The sequence below is a fragment of the Lacerta agilis genome, chromosome 2, assembly GCF_009819535.1.
Source record: "Lacerta agilis isolate rLacAgi1 chromosome 2, rLacAgi1.pri, whole genome shotgun sequence".
In the NCBI taxonomy this organism is placed as follows: domain Eukaryota; kingdom Metazoa; phylum Chordata; class Lepidosauria; order Squamata; family Lacertidae; genus Lacerta; species Lacerta agilis.
In genome coordinates, this window is record NC_046313.1 from 114,134,180 (window position 1) to 114,155,684 (window position 21,505).

The following is a 21,505-nucleotide window of genomic DNA, read 5'->3' on the forward strand; positions in this document are numbered from 1 at the left end:
CCCGCAGTTTGGTCAAACTCATATTAGTAGCTTCCTGAGTCCAACCATCTTGTCCTCTGTCGTCCCCTTCTCCTTGTGCCCTCAGTCTTATAGCTATGTAAAATTAACTCTGATAAGGAGAACAACATGTAACACAGCCACTAAAAGGAATAAAAATTTTAATGGAAGCAAGTTCTAATTCTGAACACAATCATTGGCTTACTCTCTGTAGGAGTTATTTGATATGATTAAAGATCTTCCCACACTCCAACTTTTCTGTTTTCCTTGTACGAGTATAAGTGGAGCCGTATTTGCCCCTACGGGTTCTCACAGTTGCGCCCGGTGAGAAAACATGGAAGCAGAAAAGACACCTGTGGCTGCTGGCTTCAGAGAGAGAAAGATTTGTTTTCTGCATGCAGAGTTACTGCGGTGTTCAGAAAGCCAAGCAAGTACAAAAAAGTCAATTTTCAGACAGTTCTTATAGACAGTTCCCTGACTCTGCCTCTTGTACATCCTTGTCCATTTAAGGAACATTTCCTGTTGTACATATAAGGCAAAAGGACATTTAGCCCTGAGTTGGTTCATGCGCACTCCAGCAAGGCCATCCTATCTCTGACCAAGACAACAATTCCTCTCTGTGCAAGAACAGTTACTCTCTGTGCAAGGTCGATCTTCTACTGTTATCTCCAGACTCTTAGTCATTGCTGGCCAGAAAGAAGTGCAATGCAGATCAAAGTTCACAGCTTTACAGAGAGGTTTCCTAAAGAAAAACTTAAAAAGTTCTTTTATACTTCTGGACTAACAATACATTCAGGTAAATATATACAGGTTAGCTAATTAACCCTTTCACTTTTCAGTTTAGTAAGGGAGTCCTTGCCACGAAAGTTCTTTGCATTGGCCCAAGATTTCTAAGATTTCCTCCCTGTATGAGTTCTTTGGTGTCTAGTACGGCTACTACTGACACTGAAGCTTTTACCACACTCCGAACATGTATACGGTTTTTCTCCTGTGTGAGTTCTTTGATGTAACGTAAGGGAGCCGCTGCAACTGAAGCTCTTTCCACACTCCAAGCATTTATAAGGTTTCTCTCCTGTGTGCACTCTTTGATGCACGGTAAGCTCCCAACTGTGGCTGAAGCTCTTTCCACACTCCAAACATGTATATCGTTTCTCCCCTGTATGAATTATTTGATGCCGGGAAAGGGAGCCGAGTTGAGAGAAACTCTTGCCACATTCCCAGCATTTATAAGGTTTGCTGCCTCGATGAGTCCGTTGATGTTGAATAAGCCCACTGATCTGAGTGAAGCTCTTTCCACACTCAGAACATGTATGCGGTTTCTCCCCTGTATGAATTTGTTGATGTGACTTAAGGCCCCCACTTTTAGTGAAGCTCTTTCCACACTCCAAACATGCATAGGGTTTCTCTCCTGTATGGGATCTTTTATGCGACGTAAGACCACAATTCTTCCTGAAGCTCCTTCCACACTCTGAACATGTGTACGGTTTCTCCCCTGTATGAGTTCTTCGGTGGCTAGTAAGGGTACCACTGTGACTGAAGCCCCTTCCACACTCTGAACATGTATAAGGTCTCTCCCCTGTATGAGTTCGTACATGCAAGATAAGGGTACTGCTCGAACAGAAGCTCTTTTGACATTCAAAACATTTATAACGTTTCTCTCCTGTATGAGTTCTTTGATGTGAGGTAAGGCCACCACTTTGAGCGAAGCTCTTTCCACACTCTGAACATTTATATGGTTTCTCCCCTGTATGAGTTCTTTGATGCGTGGTAAGCTGGCCACTCCGACTGAAGCTCTTTCCACACTCAGAACATGTATACGGTTTCTCCCCTGTATGAGTTCGTTGATGCGACCTAAGGCTGTGACTATGACTGAAGGTCTTTCCACACTCGGAACACGTATACCGTTTCTCCCCTGTATGAGTTCGTTGATGCGACGTAAGGCTGTGACTATGACTGAAGGTCTTTCCACACTCGGAACACGTAAACGGTTTCTCCCCTGTATGAGTTCTTCGGTGTCTCTTATTGGAACTCCTGTCACTGAAGCTCTTTCCACACACTGTACATGTATACGGTTTCTCCCCTGTGTGCACTCTTTGATGTGAAGTAAGAGTTGAGCGACTACCCAATCTCTTTCCACACACTGTACATTCATGCTTTTTCTCCTCTCTGCGAATTTGATTTTCACCACCCTGACACGTACCAGAGTCACCCTCCGGCTTCTGCTTTCGTCTCCCCTGCCTGCTGCCTCCATCTTGAACCCTCAGCTTCCTTTGCTCCTCCTCCTCTTTGGCTCTTTGTGGTGACACTTCTGATTCTTCCCCTTCTGCTAGCATCCCTTCAACATCTCCTGATGGAATAAAAAGGCAAACTGATGAAATGCGAAAGAAGATTCTTCACCCAGGTCCCAGGGTCTTGTGGCAGTTCCCTCACTGAGAGAAGTGAAGTTACAGGGAACAAGGCAGAGGGCCTTCTTGGTAGTGGTGCCCACTCTGTGGAACGCCCTCTCATCAGATGTCAAATAAACAACTATACAACTTTAAGAAGACATCTGAAGGCACCCTATATAGGGAAGTTTTTAATGTCCAATGTTTTATTGTGCTTTTATATTTGTTGGAAGCTAGCTAGAGTGGCTGGGGCAACCCAGTCAGATCCGTGGGGTACAAATAATGAAAGTATTAATATTAGTATTATTATTTATTGAGTTTATATAGTGCCCTATACCCGGAGGTCTCAGCGTGGTTCACTGAAAAGATCACACCATATATAATCAGAATAAAAAACATCCCAACAACACCCCCCACAAAAAAGAACCAAGTTTGAAAAAGGCTGTAGCAAGTCAAACATATCAAGCAAAAACCTGGTTAATAAGGAACACCTTTGCATGGCACCTAAAGGTGTATACTCCTCCATGGATCACTGCCTTGTCATGGCGAAGGGGATTGAATAACTAAGAGAAGCTATGACCTATGCCGTGCAGGGCCACCCAAGACAGATAGGTCAGCCAAGAGTTTAGACTAAATGTGATCCACCTGGAGAAGAAACTGGCAACCCACTCCAGTATTTTGCCATGAAAGCTCCATGGACATAAAAAAGGAAAAGCTGTAAGAAGTGAGAGTTTCCAAGGCATGCTCTGGTTCATGCGGTCATGGACAGTCAGACACGACTAAGATGAGTAAACAACAACAAAGGTGGATAAGGAAGGCGCCAGGCGAACTTCCCTGGGGAGAGCATTCCAAAGAAGGGGACCCACTGCCTAGGTTTAATGCTTTCCCACTGCCAGCATCCCTCCATGTCCCCATCTCCATTCCCTGGAACTCACCAGATCTCTCTGAGGGTCCTGGGAGAGAACAGCCAGAGGTTGTGGGGAGGGATGCAGGAGGCAGCCTGACTAGGTCAACCGTCCATCCTCCTTCCATCCTCGCTACATTTGCAGGATCAGCCTCTTCCATCCTTCCGGAGGAGCTCAGAAGCTGCAGGTTCCTGGGAGGGAGGAAGAAGCAAAGGGAGCCTCAGAGACCCTGCAGGCATTTTCCTGCTCAAGACCATTTGCTGGTGAATGAGAACCAAGCCAATGTGTGGAGCTCCGACGTGCAGTTTCTTTGGTAAAAGAGGAGGACCTTCCTCCTGGACCCCACCATGCAAGGAAAGTGGATTCATGCCTGAAAGAGGATCTTCTTCCCACCAGCATTAAAAACACCCCTTTCCTTTTTTGCCAGCCTGGAGCTGTGACACGGATGCCTCCGTCAGTTCCTCCTCATCCTCCTGCAACCCCACTTTACGGGAAGGGGCTGTAGTTTGAGGGCATAGCATCTCCACAGCAGGCAGAAAGCCCCACATTCCGTCCCCAGGCAGGATTGAGACTCAACTCCTGAAAACCCCTTGCTCAGGGGGAGCAGGGCTATTTGGGGGCAGCTCACAGGCCTTGGAGCCCCCAGCTCTACTGCAGCAGTTCATTTTACAGCTAATGGTTCTCCTCTTCCCATCCTTAAAGTCTTCCCTCCTTCATCTCTCCCAACACCTTGGTTCCTTCCTAGGGCTGGTCTGCACCTCCTTGGGTGCCTTCCTCCTGAACCACAAAGGCATCGAAGAAGGAAAAATAGAGTCCATGCCTTGTAGTTTTGAAATGAGTTTACAGCTGATCCTGCCGTCTCTACCCAGCATTGACCCCCCTTTCTCCAAAACATCAACACCTCCCTCCTCCTCTTCCCAGAGCTCTCCTGCCTCCTTTCCTTTGTGGGGTTTCCGGCCCCACCCTAAAACTCCCTCCCACCCCCACCTTGTCTTCTGGCCTTGCTCTCCTCCTGGGGCACCCCTGCACCCCTTAAAGCCTTTTGAACTCATCGCAGCTCTTTGGGGGCTGAATTGGGGGTGTAGCCCCACGCATGCTCCCTCCCACCTCGGCCCCTTTGCAAAACTGCCCCCTCCAGGAGGGCTTCTCTTCTGCAAAGCAGCTGCTCTGACACGGGAGCACCACCCCTCCAAAATACCATCCCATTTTCCTACCTTGCAAAAGGCACAGTCTTAGGAGCTGCAAAATTTCCTCCTCTCAGCTTTTCAAATGCAGGAGGATGTAACAAACTGAGGAGGAAGTGACACTTTCCGCCTCCCCCTGGAAGTCCTCTATCATAATATAATCGCTGCCTTTAACGCTTTGAAGGGCCAGTGTCTCTCCCACCCCCCACCTGAACAGTATGGTGCTGGGGACATTGCGGATTCTGCCCTTGGGACCCCACAAAGTGCCCCCTCATAGTGAGCTATGGCTGGTTCTACCACCTCCTTTGGGCCAGCCTGTAAATGGCCCCTTACAACACGGAAAAAAAACTCTGCCAGACGACATAATGAGGATGCAATGGAGGCAGAAAAGTCTGCTTTCTTTGCTGCCTTCACTGCCACTAGGTAGGTTGGATAATGAGCCCTTTCCAGTGTTTGGTTGCATAATTTGGATCTTTCATCCACTTGCGTTCAGTCTCCCAGCTTGGAGTATACCAGGGGGCCAGTCGGGCTCCACAAAGTGGAGAGGGCGCTCAGGAGTATTAGTATTATTATAGTAGCATTACTAGTAGTATTATCATTATTAGCCCGTCTGTATAAGGCCTCAGCCACACTTGGACTTTGAATGTGGACTTGGAAGTTGCTTGTTTCTCCTTTTTGTTTAAAACCTCTTCTGCCCAGAACTGCTCTTGCAGAAAACTGAGTTTAATGAAACACAAATGATTGAAAATGTGTGTGTTGGGATGTGTGTGTTATTGGGTTGTTTTTGTTTGTGTTTCGATTCTGCCCTTCCATTGGGATAATATGTCCTGCCCCCATACAAAGGGGGAAAGACCTATGTATTATTTTAGCGGAATTACACACAGAATGCATTATGGGAAATGTAAATATTCGGGGAAATAACCTTTGCAAAAGCGTGTGCATTAGGAGAAATGCTGGCCAATTTTCAAGAGCTCCATTTAAAAATAATAACAGGTGAAAATCTGAATAAACTGACGACTAGAAAAAGGAGACACAGAAAAAAAACTTACATTGAAATAAGCTTAGGGTTTTTTTTTAATCCCTCCCGCAGGACCCCCACTTTCCCCTCCCCAAGTTATCATATATGATGATATTATGACGCACCTCCAGCGCCTACACGAGGAAGGACAGCCGTCGCCATCAGCAGCATCTCCTCGGGAAAGCGGGACAGGAAGCGGAAGCTCCTATTCTCCCGACAGTCTTCCCCCCCCTCCGCTCTAGGAATCTCCGCTCTGTCGCCGCTGCTCTTAACCGTTTCGGAGCCGAGCGGCAGGAGCCTCTGGGCTGCTCCGGGCAAAGAGCGAGGGGAGGCGGGCGCCTCGCCTCCCGAAAGCTCTGCTGGATCAGCTGCACGGCGTCCCAAAAAAGTATTCTTTATTTTTATATTTTTATTTTATAGAAACATTTTATTTCCAATTTTCAAATTAACAGCAGTTCCCGTTTTGGTATATAGATATCCAATCCAAATTTGCAATAGATGACTAGTTTATTCTCCTTGCATAGAATTATATTTCTCCAATTAATTTCTTCTTATTTTTCCCTCCTAATTCTTCTTATTTTTCCCTCCTAATTCTATAATTAGTTCATAAATGTTACATCAAACCTGCTAATGTTTTGACCTTTTTAGAATAGTCTATAAAGTTTTCCCATTCTTGATTGAATTTTTTCTCATCTTGGTGCCTGATCTTCACGGTAATTTAGCCATTTCGACGTAGTCAGTTCATTGTATCATTTTACTTTTTTACATGTCCACTACGTATGGTGTTAAAAATGTAGATTCCTTATCCATACATTTCCAGCATAAATTAGAGGTATCTTTATACATTTTAGCAAGCTTTACTGGAATCAAATACCATCGGTACATCATCTTCATATAATTTTCTTTACATGAACTACATGCCGTGAATTTTACAATCTTTTTCCACAGCTTTACCCATAATTCAAGTGGTATATTGGCTTTGTGGTATTGAGAATGCCTGAATCTCTGGCACCGAGTATCTGAGCTGAGGGCGTCCCCATCCAGGAGGGTCTTCATAGCCCTTTCCAATATCTCCCAAGTGGGGCAGTGGGGGATTTGGACAGCAGCTTCCAATATGCCTGAAGGGTTGTCCGACCCCCCCCTCCCATGCACAGCCTCTTTTTCCATTCTTTCCAGGTTCTGCCTTAAAGCAAAGGCTGGCCAAGGGAGCGTGGACCACAAGGGGGCTGAGCCAGAGGTGGGGAGGGGACCTCAGGTCCTGCTCCAAACAGCTCTGGGTTGGAGCAGGATCCGGCCCCAGCCTCCCTGCCTGCTTCCTTCCATGCATCCAACCTCTGCAGCCTCTCTTCTGCAAAAGGACCAAGCACAAGGCAGGAGGGAGGAGGGGCACTTGCCCTGGAGGAACAAACCGCTCCTCCAGTTTCCTGCCTCTCTAGGATTCCTGCAATTCATCTTTAACCCTTTGAAGACCAGGCAGCTGGGGTAGGGTAAAATCTCTCCCTTCTGGGGACTCTGATCTCTACTTTCACAATGTTGGGACTTCTTAGGCAGCAGTGAGAGGCAGTGTGGTGTAGTGGTTAGAGTGCTGCACTATGGTCTTGGGAGACCAGGGATCGAATTCCCCACCGGGTGGCCATGGGGCCACTCAATGCCTCTCATCCTAGCCTGCCTCACAGGGTTGTTGTAGGGGATTAAAGGAGGAGAGGAAGGACCATTTATTAATATGCTACCTCCAGCTCCTTGGAGGAAAAGGGAGGATATTGAATTGAAGAATTGTAAAATTGGACTGGGTTCCGATGGTCACCTAGTCCAACCACCCATATATTTGTGGGTTGTTTTCATTTTTATTATGTTTTTTGGTTTTATATCTTGATTTTATTCTGAGACCCCCGCATATAGGATGGTTTATAAATTCAAACAACAACAGCAGCAGCAACAACAATAATAGGGCACCAAGAAGGTGGTAGCCAGAAAAAGTCTGGGAACCACTGTGTTAAATTGGTTCTCTTTTTTTAAGATTGCATGTTTGTGTCTGGGCAGCTGCCATATAATAGTGTAGTTGGAAGGGACCACAAAGGTCCTCTAGTCCAACCCCCTGCAATGCAGGAATTTCAGCTAAAGCATCCCTAGCAGATTGCCATCCAACCTCTGCTCAAAAACCTCCAAGGAAGAAGAGACCGTTCACTGTGATGGAACTGTATCTGAGCCAGATGGCACTCTTAGTGAGGAAAGGATCTGTAATATCGATGACATTTTGGGAAGTCCTGCAGAGTTCAGCAAGCATATAGGAACAAAAAGCATCCTTTCCTCTTTCACTGCATTTAACCCTCAGGGGACCAAAATCTCTTTTGCCTGGGGAATTCACAAACTGAATTTATCCGCTTTTCCCTGAGATTAAGCACCTGTTGGGAACAGTAGAACTGACTCCTGAGAAAACCTGCACCCAAGCAAGTTGTAAACGGCTCCTTAGGAATTGCATACTTGTTTTGCTATTACACCTTTTGTACGGGTTATTATTTTGTTCCCTAAAATTTACATGCAGCTTTACTATACATATATGTTTGGGATTTTTAAAATGCACGGTTCAGGTAAATAAAACAATGACAATATCAGTAAAAAAAGTTAAAATGACTATTTATTATTTAAAAAATCATTAAAATAAACAATAAAACCCGGATTAAAACACAGTGAAAGCAACTGCCAGTGAGTTCCGAAGTTGGGTGCAAATATTCTTCAATTTGTTGACTGCCCTTTTGGGCAAATCCGGTACATCACATTTCCATGCATTTCTAAAATCAATTTCCTAATAAGTTGCATGTGCACAGAGAAACAGATCCCCAAAATGGACCCAGTATTCCTGGCTCTGATCCTGGCATTCCTGTGGTATTCAGCAGCAAACTCGGACCTTAAGGATTTGGGTGCCTTCCTCCCCTCTTGCCCATGTTCCTGGTGGAAAAATGGGCAACCTCTGGCACTAGAAGTGGCAGAGTACCAAACAGACACATTGAGGTCTGTGATGGCTCTCCGCCAGTGGCGAGGAACAGTTCGTGCAAACCTTATCGTGAATGACACACATACGGCGGAGGCTGCCAGTGGGGGACACCAGTGGGCAGCTTCTAACAAGGCAGCAAAGATAGCGGCATGAGCCTGAACAACAGCAGATCCCTTGGCTGCAAGGAAGCAGACACACACAAGCTCAGCAAGGCAGGGGAGCAACGTCATCAGAGTAAGATGGCCGTTTGCTCCCTGAATTCCTCTCTTATCAGACCAATGAAAGATCCAGTCTACAATTTAATCAGCACAATTCATGTCCGTATTCTGACATTTCACCAAACTAGGATTCCCACACTTGGGTCTCCGGTTCTTTCTTGACTACAACTCCCATCACCCCCAGCTAGCAGTAGTAAGGGATGATGGGAATTTTAGTCCAGAAATAGCAAGAGACCCAAGTTTGAGAAAGCCTGCACTCGAGTATCTGTGCAAATCTATCTTTAAAAAAAGCATTTAAAACAGAATTCAGTGATTAGCATTGCCTGCTGGATGATGTTGGATTTCCTTTTGGGGTGTGGGGTTCAGCAGCTCTCTGCCCAGGAATTCCCAGGAAGGGCTTGTGCATTGTCATGGGAAGTGCGAGCATTTTGGTGAATGACAGAAATACGGGGGGACCAGAGGACAGCTTCTAACAAGGCAGCAATGAAAGGGGAAAGAGCAACAGGCATCCATTGGAGAAGATGGGTTAAGTTTGCTGGTCTATTACCTGCACTTTCAGTTATTTGATCAGCAGAGTTCAGTTCCGAAATATTGCCTTTCACTAGACTATGCAACAGGGAAACTGTCTTGTTAACACACATGAATTTCTAAATTTCTGACTGTCCCGTGTAAATCTGATGTATCTAAAAATTGTATTTAAAACACACAGTGGTGCCTCAGGTTAATTTGCCTCTGGGTTACAAAACCTTCGGCTGGCGGACCACGGCAACCCGTAAATACCGGAATGGGTTACTTCCAGGTCTCTCCACTTGCGCATGCACAGAAGCGCAAAACCATGCCCACGCATGCTCAGACGGGGCGTTTGAGGTTCCCTAAGTTTCGTGTTACGGATGGGCCTCCGGAACGGATCCCGTCCGTAACACGAGGTACCACTGTAATTTGGTTTTTTAGTGTTGTGTTCTGGATGAGATTGCATCTTCTTCCTTTGCCACATTATCAAATAAACAGATACCTGCACATAGCTGCATAGTGGATTTCACATGTCCAGAATGGGAGGGGGGGTGTTTACGGGAAATACTAGTGGAGGGGAGAACACACAGCACAAATACATAAAACTGAAATTTCCTCATATGCAGATGAAGGTGAAGAAACACAAACCCTGAAACCTTTTAACCTATTAACACTCTAGACACAGGCTTGAAAATAAAGCCTTCAGTACTGTTCTCATTCTCTCTTGACTGCACATTGCGGTTTAGTATACAGTATGTTTTTCAACAGTATTTGTTCATTAGAGGCATTATCTGAGGGGCTGTATTCTCATTACATCTACTTTACATACTTTACATACGTCAACCGAATACCAGTGAATGCATTTGCTTCTATGAAAAATATCAGTTCAATTCACACCATGGAAAGAAAATAGAATTTTGTTGTTGTTTAGTTGGGTCCGACTCTTCGTGACCCCATGGACCAGAGCACGCCAGGCATGCCTATCCATCACTTTCTCCCGCAGTTTGGTCAAATTCATATTAGTAGCTTCATGAGTAGAACCATCTCGTCCTCTGTCGTCCCCTTCTCCATGTGCCCTCAATCTTGTAGCTATGTAAAACTAACTCTGATAAGGAGAACACTATGTAACACAGCCAGTAAAAGGAATAAAAATTCTAATGGAAGTAAGTTCTAATTCTGAACACAATCATTGGCTTACTCTCTGTAGGAGTTATTTGATATGATTTAAGATCTTCCCACACTCCAACTTTTCTGTTTCCCTGTACGAGTTCTTTTCAGTTTAGTAAGGGAGCCCTTGTCACAGAAGTTCTTTGCATTGACCCAAGATTTCTAAAATTTCCTCCCTGTATGAGTTCTTTGGTGTCTAGTAAGGCTACCACTGAGACTGAAGCTTTTACCACACTCGGAACATGTATACGGTTTTTCTCCTGTATGAGTTCTTTGATGTAACGTAAGGGAGCTGCTGCAATTGAAGCTCTTGCCACACTCCAAGCATTTATAAGGTTTCTCTCCTGTGTGCACTCTTTGATGCACGGTAAGATCCCAACTGTGGCTGAAGCTCTTTCCACACTCCAAACACATATATAGTTTCTCCCCTGTATGAATTCTTTGATGCCGAGAAAGGGAGCCGAGTTCACCAAAACTCTTGCCACATTCCCAGCATTTATAAGGTTTGCTGCCTCGATGAGTCTGTTGATGTTTAATAAGCCCACTGATCTGAGTGAAGCTCTTTCCACACTCAGAACATGTATGCGGTTTCTCCCCTGTATGAATTCGTTGATGCATGGTAAGGTTGAAACTGTAGCTGAAGCTCTTTCCACACTCCAAACATGTATAGGGTTTCTCTCTTGTATGAGATCTTTTATGCGATGTAAGACTACTATTGTTACTGAAGCTCCTTCCACACTCTGAACATGTATACGGTTTCTCCCCTGTATGAGTTCTTTGGTGCTTAGTAAGGGTACCACTGTGACTGAAACTCCTTCCACACACTGAACATGTATAAGGTCTCTCCCCTGTATGAGTGCGTAGATGCAAGATAAGGGAACAACTGTGACTGAAGCTCTTTTGACATTCAAAACATTTATAACGTTTCTCCCCTGTATGAGATCTTTTATGTGATGTAAGGCTACAATTCTTACTGAAGCTCCTTCCACACTCTGAACATGTATACGGTTTCTCCCCTGTATGAGTTCTTAGGTGGCTAGTAAGGTGACCACTGTGACTGAAGCCCCTTCCACACTCTGAACATGTATACGGTCTCTCCCTGTATGAGTTCGTAGATGCAAGATAAGGGAACAACTGTGACTGAAGCTCTTTTGACATTCAAAACATTTATAACGTTTCTCTCCTGTATGAGTTCTTTGATGTGAGATAAGGCCACTACTTCGACTGAAGCACTTTCCACACTCGGAACATGTATACGGTTTCTCCCCTGTATGAGTTCTTTGATGCGAGGTAAGGCCACCACTTTGAGTGAAGCTCTTTCCACACTCTGAACATGTATAAGGCTTCTCCCCTGTATGAGTTCTTCGGTGATTAGTATGGGAACTACTGTCACTGAAGCTCTTTCCACACACGGAACATGTATACGGTTTCTCCCCTGTATGAGTTCGTTGATGCGACGTAAGGCTGTGACTGTGACTGAAGGTCTTTCCACACTCGGAACATGTATACGGTTTCTCCCCTGTATGAGTTCTTCTGTGTCTCCTATGGGAACTACTGTCACTGAAGCTCCTTCCGCACACTGTACATGTATACGATTTCTCTCCTGTATGAGTTCTTTGGTGTCTAGTATGGGAACTCCTGTCACTGAAGCTCTTTCCACACACTGTACATGTATACGATTTCTCTCCTGTGTGCACTCTTTGATGTGAAGTAAGAGTTGAGCATTTACCAAATCTCTTTCCACACACTGTACATTCATGCTTTTTCTCCTCTCTGCGAATTTCATTTTCAGCACCCTGGGATGTACCAGAGTCACCCTCCGCCTTCTGCTTTCGTCTTCCCTCTTGCATGCTGCCTCCATCTTGAACTCGCAGCTTCCTTTGCTCCTCCTCCTCTTTGGCTCTTTGTGGTGACACTTCTGATTGTTCTCCTTCTGCCAGAATCCCTTCAACATCTCCTGAAGGAATAAAAAGGCAAACTGATGAAATGCTAAAAAAGATTCTTCACCCAAGTCCCAGGGTCTTGTGGCAGTTCCCTCACTGAGAGAAGTGAAATTACAGGGAACAAGGCAGAGGGCCTTCTTGGTAGTGGTGCCCACCCTGTGGAACGCCCTCCCGTCAGATGTCAAATAAACAACTATACAACTTTAAGAAGACATCTGAAGGCACCCATATATAGGGAAGTTTTTAATGTCTAATGTTTTATTGTGCCTTTATATTTGTTGGAAGCTAGGTAGAGTGGCTGGGGCAACCCAGTCAGATCCGTGGGGTACAAATAATGAAAGTATTAATATTAGTATTATTATATATTGTGTTTATATACTGCCCTGTACCTGGAGGTCTCAGCGTAGTTCACAGAAAAGATCACACCATATATAATCAGAATAAAAACAACATCCCAACAACACCCCCCACAAAAAAGAGCCACGTTTGAAAAAGGCTATAGCAAATCAAACATATCAAGCAAAAACCTGGTTAAAAAGGAACATCTTTGCATGGCACCTAAAGGTGTATACCCCTTCATGGATCACTGCCATGTCGTGGCAAAGGTGCTGGAGTAACTAAGAGAAGCTATGACCTATGCGTGCAGGGCCACCCAAGACAGATAGGTCAGCCAAAAGTTTAGACTAAATGTGATCCACCTAGAGAAGGAACTGGCAACCCACCAATATTTTGCCATGAAAGCTCCATGGACATGAAAAAAGGAAAAGCTGTAAGAAGTGAGAGTTTCCAAGGCATGCGGTCATGGACAGTCAGACACGACTAAGATGAGTAAACAACAACAAAGGTGGATAAGGAAGGCGCCAGGCGAACTTCCCTGGGGAGGGCCAACATCCCTCCATGTCCTCCTCTCCATTCCCTGGAACTCACCAGATCTCTCTGAGGGTCCCGGGAGAGAACAGCCAGAGGTTGTGGGGAGGGATGCAGGAGGCAGCCTGACTAGGTCAACCGTCCACCTTCCTCCTTCCATCCTCGCCACGTTTGCAGGATCAGCCTCTTCCATCCTGAGAAGCTCAGAAGATGCAGGTTCCTGGGAGGGAGGAAGAAGCAAAGAGAGCCTCAGGGACCCTGCAGGCATTTTCCTGCTCAATACCATTTGCTGGTGAATAATAACCCAGCCAAGCTATGGAGCTCCAACGTGCAGTTTCTTTGGTAAAAGAGGAGCACCTTCCTCCTGGACCCCAACAGCTGAGCAAAGTGGATTCATGTCTGAAACAGGATCTTCTTCCCACCACCATTCAAAACACCCCTTTCCTTTTTTGCCAGCCTGGAGCTGTGACACGGCTGCCTCCCTCTGTTCCTCCTCGTCCTGCAACCCCACTTTAGGGGAAGGGGCTGTAGTTCGAGGCAGAGCATCTCCTCAGCAGGCAGAAAGCCCCAGATTCTGTCACCAGGCAGGACTGAGACTCAGCTCCTGAAAACCCCTTACTCAGGGGGAGCAGAGCTATTTGGGGGCAGCTCACTGGGCTTGGAGCCCCCAGATCTGCTGCAGCAGTTCATTTTACAGCTAATGGTTCTCCTCTTTCCCATCCTTAACGTCTTCCCTCCTTCATCTCCCCCAACACCTTGGTTCCTTCATAGGTCTGGTATACAGAGAGACTGCGCCCTCCTTGGGTGCCTTGCTCCTGAATCCCAAAGGCATCGAAGAAGGAAAAAAGGAGTCCATGCCTCGTAGTGTTGAAATGAGTTTACAGCTGATCCTGCCATCTCTACCCAGCATTGACCCCCCTTTCTCCAAAACATCAACACCTCCTGCCTCCTCTTCCCAGAGCCCTCCTGCCTCCTTTCCTTTGTGGGGTTTGCTGCCCCACCCTAAAACTCCCTCTCCCCCCCGCCTTGCCTTCTTGCCTTGCTCTCCTCCTGGGGCACCCCTGCACCCCTTAAAGCCTTTTGCACTCATCGCAGCTCTTTGGGGGCTGAATTGGGGGTGTAGCCCCATGCATTTTCCCTCCCATCGCTGCCTATTTGCAAAACCGCCCTCTTCAGGAGGCCTTCTCTCCTGCAAAGCAGCTGCTCTGACATGGGAGCAACCCCCCCAAAAAAAACCTACCCCTTTTCCTACCTTGCAAAAGGCACACTCTTCTGAGCTGCAAAATTTCCTCCTCTCAGCTTTTCAAATACAGGAGGATGTAACAAACTGAGGAAGAAGTGACACTTTCCACCTCCCCCTGGAAGTCCTCAGTCATAATATAATCGCTGCCTTTAACCACGGAAGGGCCAGTGTCTCTCCCACCCCCCACCCGAACAGTATGGTGCTGGGGACATTGCGGATTCTGCCTATGGGACCCCACAAAGCGCCCCCTCATAGCGAGCTTGATAATGAGCCCTTACCAGTGTTTGGTTGCATTAATTTGGATCTTTCATCCACTTGCGTCCAGTCTCCCAGCTTGGAGTATACCAGGGGGCCAGTCGGGCCCCACAAAGTGGGAGAGGCGCTCAGGAGTATTATTATTATTAGTAGTGAGTAGCATTACTAGTAGTATTATCATTATTAGCCTGTCTGTATAAGGCCTCAGCCACACTTGGACTTTGAATGTGGACTTGGAAGTTGCTTGTTTCTCCTTTTGTTTAAAACTCTTCTGCCCAGAACTGCTCTTGCAAGAACTGCTGTTTAATTGAAACACAAATAGTTAAAATGTGTGTGTTGGGGGGGGGATGTGTTGGGTTGTTTTTTGTTTGTGTTTCGATTCTGCCCTTCCTTTGGGATAATATGTCCTGCCCCCATACAAGGGGGAAAGACCTATGTATGTATTATTTTAGCGGAATTACACACGGAATGCATATGGGAAATGTAAATATTCGGGAAATAACCTTTGCAAAAGCGTGTGGCATTAGGAGAAATGCTGGCCAATTTTCAAGAGCTCCATTTAAAATAATAAACAGGTGAAAATCTGAATAAGTGACGACTAGAAAAAGGAGACACAGAAAAAGCTTACATTGAAATAAGCTTAGGGTTTTTTTTAATCCCTCCCGCAGGACCCCCCTTTCCCCTCCCCAAGTTATCATATATGATGATATTATGACGCACCTCCAGCGCCTACACGAGGAAGGACAGCCGTCGCCATCAGCAGCATCTCCCTCGGGAAAGCGGGACAGGAAGCGGAAGCTCCTATTCTCCCAACAGTCTTCCCCCCCTCCGCTCTAGGAATCTCCGCTCTGTCGCCGCTTGCTCTTAAACCGTTTCGGAGCCGAGCGGCAGGAGCCTCTGGGCTGCTACGGGCAAAGAGCGAGGGAGGCGGGCGCCTCGCCTCCGGAAAGCTCTGCTGGATCAGCTGCACGGCGTCCCAAAAAAGTATCTTTATTTTTATATTTTATTTTATAGAAACATTTTATTTCCAATTTTCAAATTAACCAGCAGTTCCCGTTTTGGTATATAGATATCCAATCCAAATTGCAATAGATGACTAGTTTTATTCTCCTTGCATAGAATTATATTTCTCCAATTATTTCTTCTTATTTTTCCCTCCTAATTCTATAATTAGTTCATAAATGTTACATCAAACCTGCTACTAATTGAATTTTTTCTCATTTGGTGCCTGATCTTCACGGTAATTTAGCCATTTCGGGCATAGTCAGTTCATTGTATATCGTTTTAACTTTTTTACATGTCCACCACGTATGGTGTTAAAATGTAGATGTCCTTATCCATACATTTCCAGCATAAATTAGAGGTATCTTTATACATTTTAGCAAGCTTTACTGGAGTCAAATACTATCGGTACATCATCTTCATATAATTTTTCTTTAATGAACTACATGCCGTGAATTTTACAATCTTTTTCCACAGCTTTACCCATAATTCAAGTGGTATATTGGCTTCGTGGTATTGAGAATGCCTGAATCTCTGGCACCGAGTATCTGAGCTGAGGGCGTCCCCATCCAGGAGGGTCTCATAGCCCTTTCCAATATCTCCCAAGTGGGGCAGTGGGGGATTTGGACAGCAGCTTCCAATATGCCTGAAGGGTTGTCCAACCCCCCTCCCATGCACAGCCTCTTTTTCCATTCTTTCCAGGTTCTGCTTTAAGGCAAATACTGGCCAAGTGAGTGTGGACCACAAGGGGGCTGAGGCAGAGGTGGGGGAACCTCAGGTCCTGCTCCAAACAGCTCTGGGTTGGAGCAGGATCCGGCCCCAGCCTCCCTGCCTGCTTCCTTCCATGCATCCAATCTCTGCAGCCTCTCTTCTGCAAAAGGACCAAGCACAAGGCAGGAGGGAGGAGGTGCACTTGCCCTGGAGGACCAAGCTGCTCCTCCAGTTTCCTGCCTCTCTAGGATTCCTGCAATTCATCTTTAACCCTTTGAAGACCAGGCAGCTGGGGTGGAAAGAAATCTCTCCCTTCTGGGGGACTCTGATCTCTACTTTCACAATGTTGGGACTTCTTAGGCAGCAGTGAGAGGCAGTGTGGTGTAGTGGTTAGAGTGCTGCACTATGGTCTTGGGAGACCAGGGATCAAATTCCCCACCGGGTGGCCATGGGGCCACTCAATGCCTCTCAGCCTAGCCTGCCTCACAGGGTTGTTGTAGGGGATTAAAGGAGGAGAGGAAGGACCATTTATTAATATGCTACCTCCAGCTCCTTGGAGGAAAAGGCAGGATATTGAATTGAAGAATTGTAAAATTGGACTGGGTTCCGATGGTCACCTAGTCCAACCACCCATATATTTGTGGGGGTTGTTTTCATTTTTATTATGTATTTTTTGGTTTTATATCTTGATTTTATTCTGAGACCCCCGCATATAGGATGGTTTATAAATTCAAACAACAACAGCAGCAGCAACAACAATAATAGGGCACCAAGAAGGTGGTAGCCAGAAAAAGTCTGGGAACCACTGTGTTAAATTGGTTCTCTTTTTTTAAGATTGCATGTTTGTGTCTGGGCAGCTGCCATATAATAGTGTAGTTGGAAGGGACCACAAAGGTCCTCTAGTCCAAACCCCTGCAATGCAGGAATTTCAGCTAAAGCATCCCTGGCAGATTGCCATCCAACCTCTGCTCAAAAACCTCCAAGGAAGAAGAGACTGTTCACTGTGATGGAATTGTATCTGAGCCAGATGGCACTCCTAGTGAGGAAAGGATCTGTAACACCCAAGACCTTTTGGGAAATCCTGCAGAGTTCAGGCAAGCAGATAGGAAGGAAAAGCATCCTTTCCTCTTTCACTGCATTTAACCCTCAGGGGACCAAAATCTCTTTTGCCTGGGGAATACACAAACTGAATTTATCCGCTTTCCCCTGAGATTAAGCACCTCTTGGGAACCGTAGACTGACTCCTGAGAAAACCTGCACCCAAGCAAGTTGTAAACGGCTCCTTAGGAATTGCATACTTGTTTTGCTATTACATCTTTTGTATGGGTTTATTATTTTGTTCCCTAAAATTTACATGCAGCTTTACTATACATATATGTTTGAGATTTTTTAAATGCACGGTTCAGGAAAAATAAAACAATGACATTATCAGTAAAAAAAGTTAAAATGATTATTTTATTATTAAAAAATTATTAAAATAAACAATAAAACCCGGATTAAAACACAGTGAAACAACTGCCAGTGAGTTCCGAAGTTGGGTGCAAATATTCTTCAATTTGTTGACTGCTCTTTTGGGCAAATCCGGTACATTGCATTTCCATGCATTTCTAAAATTAATTTCCTAATGAGTTGCATGTGCACAGAGAAACAGATCCCTACAACGAACCTAGGATTGCTGGCTCAGATCCTGGCTTTCCTGTGGCCTTCAGCAGCAAACTCGGCCTTAAGGATTTGCTTGCCTGCTTGCCCTCTTGCCCATGTGCCTGGTGGAAAAATGGGCAACCTTTGGCAATAGAAGTGGCAGAGCACCAAACAGACACATTGAGGTCTGTGAAGGCTCTCCGCCACTGGCGAGAAACAGTTCATGCAAACCTTATCGTGAATGACACACATACGGCGGAGGCTGCCAGTGGGGGACACCAGTGGGCAGCTTCTAACAAGGCAGCAAAGATAGCGGCATGAGCCTGAACAACAGCAGATCCCTTGGCTGCAAGGAAGCAGACACACACACACAAGCTCAGCAAGGCAGGGGAGCAACGTCATCAGAGTAAGATGGCCGTTTGCTCCCTGAACTCCTCTCTTATCAGACCAATGAAAGATCCAGTCTACAATTTAATCAGCACAATTCATGTCCGTATTCTGACATTTCACCAAACTAGGATTCCCACACTTGGGTCTCCGGTTCTTTCTTGACTACAACTCCCATCACCCCCAGCTAGCAGTAGTAAGGGATGATGGGAATTTTAGTCCAGAAATAGCAAGAGACCCAAGTTTGAGAAAGCCTGCACTCGAGTATCTGTGCAAATCTATCTTTAAAAAAAGCATTTAAAACAGAATTCAGTGGTTAGCATTGCCTGCTGGATGAGGTTGGATTTCCTTTTGGGGTGTGGGGTTCAGCAGCTCTCTGCCCAGGAATTCCCAGGAAGGGCTTGTGCATTGTCATGGGAAGTGCGAGCATTTTGGTGAATGACAGAAATACGGGGGGACCAGAGGACAGCTTCTAACAAGGCAGCAATGAAAGGGGAAAGAGCAACAGGCATCCATTGGAGAAGATGGGTTAAGTTTGTTGGTCTATTACCTGCACTTTCAGTTATTTGATCAGCAGAGTTCAGTTCCGAAATATTGCCTTTCACTAGACTATGCAACAGGGAAACTGTCTTGTTAACACACATGAATTTCTAAATTTCTGACTGTCCCGTGTAAATCTGATGTATCTAAAAATTGTATTTAAAACACACAGTGGTGCCTCAGGTTAATTTGCCTCTGGGTTATGAAACCTTCGGCTGGCGGACCACGGCAACCCGTAAGTACCGGAATGGGTTACTTCCAGGTCTCTGCACTTGCGCATGCACAGAAGCGCAAAACCATGCCCACGCATGCTCAGACGGGGCGTTTCAGGTTCCCTAAATTTCGTGTTACGGACGGGCCTCCGGAACGGATCCCGTCCGTAACACGAGGTACCACTGTAATTTGGTTTTTTAGTGTTGTGTTCTGGATGAGATTGCATCTTCTTCCTTTGCCACATTATCAAATAAACAGATACCTGCACATAGCTGCATAGTGGATTTCACATGTCCAGAATGGGAGGGGGGGGGTGTTTACGGGAAATACTAGTGGAGGGGAGAACACACAGCACAAATACATAAAACTGAAATTTCCTCATATGCAGATGAAGGTGAAGAAACACAAACCCTGAAACCTTTTAACCTATTAACACTCTAGACACAGGCTTGAAAATCAAGCCTTCAGTACTGTTCTCATTTCTCTCTTGACTGCACATTGCGGTTTAGTATACAGTATGTTTTTCAACAGTATTTGTTCATTAGAGGCATTATCTGAGGGGCTGTATTCTCATTACATCTACTTTACATACTTTACATACGTCAACCGAATACCAGTGAATGCATTTGCTTCTATGAAAAATATCAGTTCAATTCACACCATGGAAAGAAAATAGAATTTTGTTGTTGTTTAGTTGGGTCCGACTCTTCGTGACCCCATGGACCAGAGCACGCCAGGCATGACTATCCATCACTTTCTCCCGCAGTTTGGTCAAACTCATGTTAGTAGCTTCATGAGTCCAACCATCTCGCCCTCTGTCGTCCCCTTCTCCTTGTGCCCTCAATCTTATAGCTATGTAAAACTAACTCTGATAAGGAGAACAATATGTAACACAGCCACTAAAAGGAATAAAAATTCTAATGGAAGCAAGTTCTAATTCTGAACACAATCATTGGCTTACTCTCTGTAGGAGTTATTTGATATGATTAAAGATCTTCCCACACTCCAACTTTTCTGTTTCCCTTGTACGAGTTCTTTTCAGTTTAGTAAGGGAGTCCTTCTCACAGAAGTTCTTTACATTGACCCAAGATTTCTAAAATTTCCTCCTTGTATGAATTCTTTGGTGTCTAGTAAGGCTACTACTGTCACTGAAGCTTCTCCCACACTCCGAACATGTATATGGTTTTTTCTCCTGTGTGAGTTCTTTGATGTAACGTAAAAGTGCCATTCTGAGTGAAGCTCTTGCCACACTCCAAGCATTTATAAGGTTTCTCTCCTGTGTGCAGTCTTTGATGCACAGTAAGCTGCCAACTGTGGCTGAAGCTCTTTCCACACTCCAAACATGTATATCGTTTCTCCCCTGTATGAATTATTTGATGCCGGGAAAGGGAGTAGAGTTGACCAAAACTCTTGCCACATTCCCAGCATTTATAAGGTTTGCTGCCTCGATGAGTCTGTTGATGTTTAGTAAGTCCACTGACCTGAGTGAAGCTCTTTCCACACTCAGAACATGTATGCGGTTTCTCCCCTGTATGAATTTGTTGATGCGTGGTAAGGTTGTAACTGTAGCTGAAGCTCTTTCCACACTCTGGACATGTATAGGGTTTCTCTCCTGTATGAGATCTTTTATGCGACGTAAGGCCACAATTCTTCCTGAAGCTCCTTCCACACTCTGAACATGTATACGGTTTCTCCCCTGTATGAGTTCTTAGGTGGTTAGTAAGGGTACCACTGTGACTGAAGCCCCTTCCACACTCTGAACATGTATAAGGTCTCTCCCCTGTATGAGTTCGTAGATGCAAGATAAGGGTACTGCTCGAACAGAAGCTCTTTTGACATTCAAAACATTTATAACGTTTCTCTCCTGTATGAGTTCTTTGATGTAAGGTGAGGCCACCACTTTGAGCGAAGCTCTTTCCACACTCTGAACATGTATACGGTTTCTCCCCTGTATGAATTCTTTGATGTGACTTAAAGTTGCTACACTGACGAAAGCTCTTTCCACACTCGGAACATGTATACGGTTTCTCCCCTGTATGAGTTCTTTGATGTGTGGTAAGCTGGCCATTCCGACTGAAGCTCTTTCCACACTCGGAACATGTATACGGTTTCTCCCCTGTATGAGTTCGTTGATGCGATGTAAGGCTGTGACTATGACTGAAGGGCTTTCCACACTCGGAACACGTATACGGTTTCTCCCCTGTATGAGTTCTTCGGTGTCTCCTATGGGAACTACTGGCACTGAAGCTCTTTCCACACACTGTACATGTATACGCTTTCTCCCCTGTGTGCACTCTTTGATGTGAAGTAAGAGTTGAGCGACTACCC

General features: G+C 45.5%; 2 protein-coding genes across 2 annotated transcripts in view; both read right to left on the reverse strand.

Moving 5' to 3' along the window:
- Window positions 1–797: 797 nt before the first annotated feature.
- The window catches only part of LOC117042510, a 54,187-nt gene continuing 33,479 nt past the window's right edge, over window positions 798–21,505 (reverse strand). Inside the window, 4 exon segments of the mRNA XM_033142056.1 lie at window positions 798–2,078; window positions 10,556–11,472; window positions 11,475–12,332; window positions 20,403–21,400. Of these exon segments, the coding sequence (XP_032997947.1) occupies window positions 888–2,078; window positions 10,556–11,472; window positions 11,475–12,332; window positions 20,403–21,400 (3,964 nt within the window). The 3' untranslated portion in view covers window positions 798–887.
- LOC117042511 (zinc finger protein 208-like) overlaps window positions 20,017–21,505 on the reverse strand; it is a 76,135-nt gene continuing 74,646 nt past the window's right edge. The window contains exon 8 of the mRNA XM_033142057.1: window positions 20,017–20,234. The gene's annotated coding sequence lies outside the window, so the exon portion shown is untranslated. The remainder of the gene's footprint in view (window positions 20,235–21,505) is intronic.